General features: G+C 58.5%; 2 protein-coding genes and 1 long non-coding RNA gene across 3 annotated transcripts in view; 1 reads left to right on the forward strand and 2 right to left on the reverse strand.

Annotated features, from left to right (window-relative positions):
* Nucleotides 1–10624, reverse strand: part of LOC149852945 (DLA class II histocompatibility antigen, DR-1 beta chain-like) — a 106336-nt gene that overhangs the window by 73928 nt on the left and 21784 nt on the right. The window lies entirely within an intron of this gene.
* Nucleotides 841–6031, reverse strand: LOC149852947 (uncharacterized). Its single transcript, XR_016439272.1, has 2 exons — nt 5899–6031; nt 841–2718 (listed from the first exon to the last, which is right to left on the reverse strand). It is a non-coding gene; the product is annotated as an uncharacterized LOC149852947 (long non-coding RNA).
* LOC149852948 (DLA class II histocompatibility antigen, DR-1 beta chain-like) lies at nt 5261–10148 on the forward strand. The gene is given in 6 exon segments (XM_090028486.1): nt 5261–5502; nt 5885–5953; nt 5956–6156; nt 7984–7988; nt 9058–9334; nt 9507–10148. Coding segments are annotated over 6 exon segments (834 nt in total). The 5' UTR covers nt 5261–5396; the 3' UTR covers nt 9683–10148.

Genomic DNA, 10624 nt, shown 5'->3' on the forward strand with positions numbered 1-10624 from the left:
CATCCGAGCCTAGAGATTTACTATTTTGAGAGATTCAGTTTTGATTAGGATCTCTTCTAGTGTAATGTCCTTTTCTAAACCCCCTTGGTCCTCAGGGTCTAGTCTAAGCAAATTTCCTTTCCTTAGGTATTTATGTACTTGTTCACGATTTGGTGGATCTGAAAAATAGAAATTTGTGTAATACGTTTCAAAGATTTCACATATGACTTTTGTGCCGGGTAAATAATTTGGAGCTCCCTACACAGGTGCTATAATTTTAATGTCACGTTTTCAAAAAAAAAAAAGTTTATTTAATAATAGCTCATCCTTTTCTTATCCCTTTCCATCCCATAGCTATATTGTATACCTACTTTTGGGAGTGGGAGGGTCTGTCCCTTTCTGTTTCTATACACATCTAATCCATTTTTAGTTTCTACTACTTCTTTTTACTATACTTTGTGATTGATTGATCTGATATATATTTTTAATCTTTCTATCACAATGGTCATTCTTCATTTCCTCTCTTCTAATCTCTCTTGGGCAAGACTCCAGTTATTAGGGTGCCTCTGATTACTGCCTTGAATGCATCCCATAAAATATTCTTTTAAAATTGTTATTCATATTATGCTCAGTGGAATAGTTTAGTTCTTTTCTCTAGTGCAAAATCTTCCCTGGTTACACGGAAGTGAGATATTCAGTTGCCCAGTTTTCAGTTGGATGTAGTCTTCCAGTCTTGAATAAATAACTGTACTGGGACACGGTTTGCAGGACTATAAGTTTACATGACTTTTAATAAGACCCTGCATATATGCACACACACACGCTCACACACACACACACACACACACACATATGTATATGTACATGTATCCATGTATTATTTATTGACACTGGACACTTCTTATTGACAGATAAACGTGTTTACTGACATGTTGCACATACCATAAATGTAACTCCTCTGCCAGGCCGTGCCCTGCTGCCAGGCCCCAGTTGGAAGGGCTGGATTCTACTTCAGGGGTTCAACATCTCTGCCTGACATGTGCTTGTGCTTCAGAGTTGTTCTCCAGCAGCTTTGGGCTGCTGAGACTCCAAACTCCTGTTGCCGTACCCTCTGTGGTGGCTGTTGTCTTTCTTGGGTAAACAGAAGTGCAAAGGTGCAGCCCCTCCTGCTGTGTTTCATTTTTGCTTTCTGAGTCGAGACGAGTGAAGTCAGTCCCAAGGCTGCTGAGATGGATGGGGCACCTTACATGCTGTGCATCATTGGTGATGCTTCGGGCAGTCTACACAAGATGTTTCTTGCACAGCACACTGTTCACTGTGCAGTAAAATGGCACCGTCTACATGTGCGACACTGTTAGGTCTCAGTAGACTAATAAATACAGCTGCAGGGTAGTCCTGCTAAACACAGTAACTACCCTGGGGTGGCCTGGTCTCATATGCCAGAGCGCACATCTGGATGGTGACAGGGCTGGCTGAGGCAGGAGGATGCTTCAGGATGGGGCTGCCAACTAGATCCACGCTGAAGCACCTCCTGCCTCGGCCAGCCCCCTCCCTGCTGCACATGGAGCCCGGTCAGAGCAGTCCTGGGTGGCAGGCTGCCCGCCGGTCCCCTTCATGCCCAGGCTGCGCCGACTGAACTCATGTGCTGCACACATTCACATGGCACACCCAGGAGCAAAACACTCCAGAGCAATAAGTTGTGTAGTTCATTCATGTATGTTGACTGCACGCGTAGACGTGCCCAGAGTCAGCTTGTTGCTTCACCATGTTTCCTGTGATCTCCTTTGCAGGAGAAACCTTCTTATAGATCAGTCTTCTTTATGTGCGGCTACCCTCTATCATTTAGGGGGAAATGTTTCTGAGTCTAAAAGGAAGAACCAAGGCCTTTGCATTGTGTTGGATTCCCCCTAGAGCTCTGGCTTTAAGCAGCCATCTCTCCCAGAGACATCATATACCCGCTGCTGCCCAGATTGGCATTTTGGCGCTCTTTCATTTACATTTGTTGCCACTTCCCTTCCCCGCCATCCTCTTAGGATGCAAACAGATTACATTTATCTAACTGGGACAAATTGTTTTGTCCTGGGACAAAGTGCAAGCCTGCAGATGTCCATGTCCGCTGCCCAGGATAAATCCTAACAAAGTTTCCTGGATAAGAGGTAGTAACATTTTATCCCAGGATATTGCCAAGTGCATCTGTACGGTTATCCTGGGGTGTCATCAATAATTCAATGACTGAAAAGCAGCACTGCATTCAGCCACTCACTAAACCCTGATTACATGAGTGAAGTGTGTACACGTCAATCCAGGATATTTTTATCCCAGGACAAACCCACACACAACCTATCCGGGGACCAATGCAACTTCTGTGCCTAGACTTAGAGGTTTATTTCATCACTGCATTTAACCCTGCCAGATTATGGCTCACTTTCTCACCTCTGTTACATTGTGGTTTTGAGGCACCCAGAAAGACGCCTTTGAGCAAACCCCAGCTTTCAGTCACATCCTCCCACTTGAAACTGCTCTTCACGTGCTGGTGACTTCAACAGCTGCATTAGAAAATGGTCCCCTTAGAGCCCCCATGGCAGTGTGCACGCTCTTGGCTGTGCGGATACTGTCTCACAAGGGAAATGTAGGCAGGGAAAGCGCTCTGCTACCAAGCCTTCCTCTGCAGCTCGCTCCAGACAAGGCTTGCTGAGCAGCTCTGTTTTGGCTTCACTCCTGTGGTGGCCATCGAGGTACCTCAAGAATAGAGGACAGTTGCATTTATTGCATAGTCATTTTTTTTTAAACTAATTCAGTGCTAGCTCCTAAGAACCACGTCTTTCGCTTGGACATTTTGAATTAAGGGCGATGTCAAACTTACTTTGAAGAAAAAAGTTTAACAGCGGCAAGCAACAGCCATGACGTAAGGACGCCATTAGGAAGCATGGCAAATAGGAGCTGTGTTGGCATTCCCAGGACCAATACACACACGGGATTAATTAAATGTCAACTATATTAATTAATGAAGACAATCTAAAGTTCAATTGCCAATCTAAAGGTTGGGTGCCTCAAGAGAAAAATAGAGGACATCGAGGCTTCCAGTTGTGTATCAACAGTGGACAGAGCAGCAGAAAACAGGACTGTGGTCTATAAAAAAGGGCGAATGGCCACCCTATCACCACCCCGGCCCCTCTCCAGGCTGAGGGCTGCTCCCCGATACGTGGCTTCGAGGCTCTGGGAGCTGCTCCCCGCCCCCGCTGGGTTGGCGCCGGGGGCTCTCCAGGGTTGGGTTCCCGGTCCCTGCTCCCAGGAACCTGGGACGGGGGAAATAGGGGAGGAAATGGGGGACCAGGGCTCAGACTGGGGCAGGGACTTTCCAGTGGGTGCGGTGCCTGCTCTGGGTCTGCACCAATCACATGCCCCAGCGCTGCGTTGTCACCCGTTACCAGGCAGACCTGCTGCCAGGAGACCCCAAGGCTGGGCTCTGTCTGATTTCTGCAGCTGTGTCCTTGCCCGGGGGCTGCCGGCACTGGGGGGAGACGCTGCTCTGCGGGGGCACCAGTGTCCCTCCGGCTCCAAACACCCCAGAGGTGCTCCCTAGCCTCCATTGTGGTCAAGGGGGTCCCAAGTGCCAGACTCTGCCGGGGGGGGTCCCCCAGTGCTGGGTGCACAGGGACCCCCTTGCCCTGCTCCTCCTCCAGACCTGAACCTGCCAACGCTGCCCCCTCCCCACCACCCCGCAATAGCCCCAGGAAGCACCTCCCTTCTCAGCACCGAGTCACGAGCCCATGTTCACTTACTTTCCTGTCTGGACCTACATAAACCCCAATGTCCCCCCGGAGTGGAGATAGAAACCAATGCCTGCGGGTGCACAGGGTGCCGTGGTGACTCCCAGGGGGAATATCCCCAGCTGAGCCCCCTGGGGTGGCCGAGTCCTGGGCAGGGACTGGAAAACCCTGGGGCCGGGTCACGCCAGGTCCTGCTCAGCTGGACGTGGCCCCGGGACGTCCCTGCAGGCGCCCTTGCTCCTCCTGTCTCCTGCAAGTGAGTGTCCCGCTGGGGGAGCGGGGTGTCTGCCTCCACCCCATGGAGGTTGGGAAGTACAAAAAACACGTCTCCTTCCCCAAAGCCCTGGGCTGTCGGGGCCCCGGCCTCCCCCCGCAGTGCCATGCTCCCCAAGAGGCCCCTCGCCAGCCCCCTCACCAGCTGCTGGTGGGAGCACAGGCTCAGCATGTGGGGTGAGGGGCTCCACTTCCCCTCTCCCACTCCTGCTCCAGCCATTGGTCCAGGTGTCCAAGACCCTGTACTGCAGGTGGCTTTGACCCCCCTGGTGCTCTGCATGGCCGGCTGGGTGCACAGGGCCAGGCCCAGAGGAAGCCCCATTCTCTGGCCAGCTCCTCTCTTGGGGGCACTTGCCCTGGACACAAGCTCAGGCAGCTACAGCGAGAGCAGGGCGGTGGGGGCACATGCAACGCTGCCCTGGGCAGAGAGGAGGGGGCTGGGGGGGATCCGCTCATGGGAGAAAATCCTTGTGCTGACGAAGCGATGGCAGGGGGAGCAGCAGCCCAGAGGAGATGGACAAACTCCCCCAGACAGCAGGTGCCATGCATGGGGCTCGGGGGAGATGGGACACGGGGCCCTGCCTTTCACCAGTCCCAAACTGGTCCCAGGGACCAAAGCTCTGCAGCCCTGCACCCCTCCTCTAGTCCCTCTGTGCACAGGGGGGTTGGGACTCCTCAGCGTGCACCCATCCTGCCCACCCTCAGCACCCAGTTGCACCTCTGTCTGCGGGGCTGGGTGGTCACAGCAGGCTGGGCAGAGGGGCAGGGGGAGCAGATGGGGGCACAGTCCTGAAGGTTGCCTGGACTCGGGCGTGCAGGTCGTGACCCTTGCCCCAGGAGCCCCGTGTACCGCACTGCGCAGCACTGCCCGGCTCTGGGGCTCAGCTCCCCCCTGTGCCGTGGGGGGGAACAACCCCTGCCCAGGGGCACAGGGTGTGGGGGGAAATGCAGAGGGGAGGGGAGAAGTCAGGGTTTGGGAACCGTCTGGGAGATGAGCTGAGGGAGCCCGGGGGTGGCTGAGCCCTGGAGACGGGGCTTCCCCCTGGGGTGGGGCCCCGGGAGCAAAACGTGCCCCTCTGTGGACGTGGCCCTGGGCTCCCCTCCCTCCAGCACCCTCCAGCTGCCCCGGGGCAGGGCGGTGCGGGGGCAGGCACCCACTCTGCTGCAGCAGGGACAAGTGTGGCGCGGGGCCCCTGAGCCCGGCTGCACCCGGCGACAGATGACGCCGCTCCGCCCCGATGCTGACTGGTCCCCGGGGTGGCGAGGGGCTGTCCCCGGGGTGGGGCAGCGTCGCGGGGGGCTGCTGCTCGGAGCGGGGCAGAGCACGTCTCACTGTCGGGACATCGAGGGGTGGCAGCTCTGCCCTGCGCCGCGATGGGGACCGCTGGGACGCCGGGGGCCGGGGGCCGCTGGGCGGGGGCTGTGCTGGCGACACTGGCGGTGCTGGGGACCCGCGTGGCCCATTGCACGGAGCCCCCCGGTGAGCAGGGCGCGGGGGGGCCGGCAGGGCCTGGAGCCGCGCAGCTCGGGGCTTTTCTGCGCGGGGAAATGATCCCCAGGGCTAGGGGCAGGGGTGTCGGGGGGGTGCGGAGGGACCCGCAGTGCACGGCCGGGGCAGTGCTGGGGGCAGTGACACCCCCGATGGACACCGGGCGCTGCACGGGCAGTGGTCTGAGGTGGGGGTCACTGGGGGGGGCAGGGTGGGGGGGCAGCCGGGCAGCCCGGGGGGGCGGGAGGGGTGCAGATGGCGGGGGGCGGGGGGGGCCCCGTGCGGTCCCAGAGCAGTGACTGCCCGGGCACTCTGCCCCCGGGGGTCTGCTGTGGGGGGCCCTGACCCGCCTCGCGCTGTCCCCCCGCCCCAGAGCACTTCCTCTACCAGGAGAAGGGGGACTGTCTCTACACCAACGGCTCCCGGCGCGTGAGGTTCTGTACGGGTGCATCTGGGACCGGCAGCAGTTCATTCACTTCGACAGCGACGTGGGCGTGTACGTGGCGGACACGGAGCTGGGGGAGGCGTGGGCCAAGTACTGGAACAGCCAGAAGGACTGGATGGAGGACAGCGGGGCCGCAGTGGACACGTTCTGCCGGTACAACTACGGGGTGGCTGAGCAAGGCCACGTGATCGGCCGCAGCGGTGAGGCCCGGGTCTGGGGCCGTCGCTGGGGGCAGAGGCGGGGGCGGGGCTGGTGGGGGCGGGGCCAGGCCCCGGGGTGCTCGCCCACAGCCCCGCCCCCTGCGGGCGCCGGGACGTCATCACCGCGCGCCCGGCGGGGTCTGACCCCCGCCCGAGCAGGCCCGTGGTGCTGGGCGCAGCGCGGTGCCCAGGGGGTCGGGCGCCTTCCCCGGGTGCAGGGAGGCGGGGGGGAGGGGCAGGAGCTGCAGCTGCCCCCCCACAGCCCCCCCACGCCGACAGGGCAGGGGCAGCGCTGCGCCGGGGGCGCGGGCAGAGCAAGGGGCAGGTGTGACTGGGAAGGGAAAGAAATCACATGGTGGGGCACACGAGGAGGTGGGAGTGCAGATCCCGGGGGGCAGGTGGTGGGTGCAGGGCTGTACTTGGGGGTCACACTGTCACCCTGCGGGGGCACGACCATGGGGCAGCTGCAGGGACACTCCTGGGGCAGGGGGCAGCTGGGGGCAGTCGGGTCACACCGGGGTTGCAGAAGTGCCCCAGGAGCATCAGCCCCCCAGGGCTGGGGGAGGGGAGGGGTGCGCAGGGGTCGCCCATGGTCAGGACGGACAGGAGCCCAGGCACGGCCTGCGGTGCAGCAATGGGAGCTGTGGGGTCGGGGGGCTCGGCCCTTCTCCACCCCTAGCACTGCTGTGGCTGGTGAGGGGCGCTGGGCCGGGGCCCGGGGGCAGGCTGCGCGGCACCCACCAGGGACTGAGATCAGCGCTCCCTGCCCCAGACACCAGTCACTGCAAAGAGCTTTGCCCAAGGCCCTTCGGGGGGGCCCAGGCAGGGGCACTTGCGCCACAGGCAGGACCCAGGGAGCTCAGCCCTGTGGAGCCTTTCCCCGGGGTGGGGGCAGGTCCCTGCTGTCTGGGAGGGGGCACCACAGCCCGGGGTTTCCTGGGGCCCCCAGACAGCTTTGCCTGCCCAGGTCCCGGGGAACGCCCCATTTCCAGCAGGGCAGAAACCCAGAAGGGTCTCGCTCCAATCCTAGAAGACAAGCTTGTTGCTCTGGGTGTGGGGCAAGTCGCTGCGTTCAGGGGGTAACAGGAATCTCATCCTGATGAGCAGGGATCCTGGTGTCCTGTGTTTAAAAATCCCAAATTCTGTGATTAAAAAGCCCCAAATCCACATTTTTCCATGACTAAAACGAAACTCCCGTGTATATAGAAGTGGCAGCTGGCACACAAGGTTTATTGAGATATTTAGTTTTAAACCAATTTGGAAACCAGCCAGTGCCTCAGTCATTACAATAAAATACAATCCAAATACCTCTGTATTTTGATATTTGATTATGGTCATTGATCCTGGAAAATCAGAGCTTCCCCTGCCCCCTTCACTCACCAGGATGTGGGGCCAGGCGCAGCTAACCCCTCCCCACCTGCCCCTGCTGCTTTGTGCTACTGAGCAGCCCTGACATGGTGGTGCCCCTCACTACCAAGCCACAGCCCCCCCAGCCATGCTGGTACCCCTCACTCCTGACCTGCACCCCCACATCCTCACCAATGCCCCTCACTCCTGACCTGTACCCCCGCATCCTCACCAATGCCCCTCACTCTTGAACCACAGTCCCTCATGCCCACTGGTGCCCCACACTCCTGACCCACAGCCCCACACCCCTGCCAGTTCCCCTCACTCCAGGCAACCCCCCACACACCTCACTCCTGCTGGTGCCCCCCACTTTCAATCCACTTCCCCCTCCCCGAGGCCGCAGCCCCTCTGTATATTGGGAAGGGGGGTTGTATGGGGCAGGGTAGGTGCCCAACCATAGGCAACAGCATGAGTGATGAGTTGGGGTGGCATGTAAGCAGGGGACATGCCCCTCCAGATTTGTGTGCCCTCAGTGGGGTGTGAGGCTATAGCTTGGCCGGACCACCACCAGGCAAGAGCTGCCTTTGTGGCTCAGCTGGTGGCACCTGGCACAGGAGGGTGGAGCAGGGTGGCAAGACTCACTGCTGCTGCTGCCACCAACACCTCCCCGCCAGCCGTGCCACCATGGAGTAAGGCCGTGCCACCAGCAGGGTGAGGAGTAGCAGACCGGGGGACTCGCATGTGAGGCTGCACCTCTACCTGACCGCCTTTTCTCTTTAAAGGACAACATCCACATTTTTCTGCAGCAAATGGAAAACCCGAACCCCTGCTTATGAGACGCATGAAGCGGTCTCCTGGGGACAGGGACAGGTCCCAAACCTGGGATATCTTTGCCACTCACTGCCACTCCCAAGCAAAGCCCCTGGCTGTCCACAGCTGGAAGCCATTAACCCAGGACAGGACACTTGGTGCTGCAGCCATAGAGCTGGGCCTCCAAAATGGAGAGGTCTCCCCCTGAGATCTTGAATGAAAAAGGGAATCCAGAGCCTTTGAAAGACCCTTCTGGATTCAGGTCATGTGCAACTAAAAAAAAAGAAACTGCAATGAAAGTTTAGCTTTAATTATAAAAATATCATACTGCCTTGAATGCAACGTGCAGCAGAGAAGGCAGCAGCAACAACATGCATCGGGGGAAAAAAAATTTCGTTACCATAAGTAAGCAAGTAGCAGCAGGGAGGCTCCCACTTGCTCTGCTTCTTGAAAGTCCCTGCACATTTGATTTACACATTTGCTCGGAAACTGCTCTTACCGTATTCCTCAGTTAAGATTCACATTGCAAAGCCCAGTTAGCTGTTCTTGGGGAAAAGCATGTGTGCTGCATGTGAGAAAACACAGCAGTTTTATAGTGGCACCAAAGTAAAGATTTAAATAAACTCAAGGCTGAGGGTGAGAGAAACCGAGGCAGGCAGGGGTTGGGGGAGAAAACGTTCCCTGATGGAGGAATCCTTCTTTCTCGCAGCTCATTCTCTCCATCTCTTTCCCTCTCAGTGAAAGCCCAAGGTGAAAGTCTCCCCAACAAAATCAGGGGCCCAGGCCCACCCGGACACACTGATTTGCTCCGTGACGGGGTTTTACCCCGGCGGGATCGAGGTGAAATGGTTGAGGAACGGGCAGGAGCAGACGGCCGGAGTGGTGTCCACGGAGCTGATGCAGAACGGAGACTGGACCTTCCAGATCCTGGTGATGCTGGAAATGACCCCCCGGAGCGGGGACGTCTACACCTGCCAGGTGGAGCACAGCAGCCTGCCGGGCCCCGTCGCCGTGCTCTGGGGTAAGGAACGGGGAGCCCGGGGCAGCCCCTGAGGTCTTGGAGGGGAGGGGTCTCCCTTTGTGCAGCCCCACACGGGCTGTCCAGGGCCAGGCCCCTTTGCCACAGGGGCAGGGGTGTGAGCAGGGGGTGGGAGCCGGACTGAGCCCTTCACCTCCGGCCCCTGTCTCCACAGAGGCGCAGTCAGACTCGGGCAGGAGCAAGATGCTGACGGGGGTCGGGGGCTTTGTGCTGGGGCTGATCTTCCTGGCGCTGGGACTCCTCGTCTACCTGAGGAACAAGAAAGGTGAGTGGGGCCCGGCTGGGATGCTGGAGCCAAGGCATCGGTGGGGCAAAATGCTCGGCCTGTAGGTCTGTCTGCTGGCTCCGCTCCCTGTCACACCCCAGCACGAGCTGCCCTGGACTTCGTTAGGGGCCTGCCAGTGTCTCCCCTCCTGGGGCTGGGGCTGGATCCCACTGTCCCTCCCTCCTCTGAGGGGCAGGGCCGAGCAGGGGCCATGGGTGGGCAGAGCTGCCCCTGCCTTGACTCTGGGCATTTCCTCTGCTCTGCTTCAAGGCAGTGACCCTGGGCTCGGAGGTGCCAGTCCCAAGGGGGTGGGGGCCCCTGGGTGTACCCCACTGTGGGACTTCATGGGGCTGAGGTATCAGGGGGCTTTCTGCCCCAAACCTCCCTCCTCTGTCCTGTTGCTCGTCTGCTGGGGCAGACCAAGGTTTTCCCCTGGCAAAACGTATTGTCCCAGCAGACCTTCATTTCAGCTTCCCTGGGCTCTGACCTTGTTGCTCCAGCAAAGGAAACTTTGGCAGCTGGGGGGTCAGACTGGGTTTGTTCGGTGCAATATAATGCAGATCCTCAGCCCTTCAGGTGTGAGAGGCTGCAGGTGCCAGGGGTCCTGGTCTCCCCCTTAGCCCAGACAGTCGGGGAGGGGTGTGGGACAGGAGCAGGATTGTCTCACCTACACCAGACCCAGGGAGAAAACCTCCCCCGGCACTGGGAACGGCAGAGGGGAGAATAACAGCCCTTTCCTGGAGGCAGGAGATGAGGAGCAGCAGCAGAAAGGAGAAAGCGCTGCCCCCGGCTCTGCTCCCTGCGAGGCCCAGGCAGCTTTCACACCGACCTGGGAACTAGCGGGTGCTGCTACTGCCGTATTTCTCACATATAATGCTCACTGTGATTTCCACCAGGTGGAGTTTTTTTCTTTTTGGAGGAAGAGTGTCTGTGGTATGAAAGGATAGTATATCTTCTCTTGCACCCGTGCTTATCAGAATCCGTTTCCTGATTGCTGACACCCCTCG

This window comes from Crocodylus siamensis, chromosome 15, assembly GCF_052110815.1.
Source record: "Crocodylus siamensis isolate JL-2025a chromosome 15, ASM5211081v1, whole genome shotgun sequence".
Classification (NCBI taxonomy): Eukaryota; Metazoa; Chordata; order Crocodylia; family Crocodylidae; genus Crocodylus; species Crocodylus siamensis.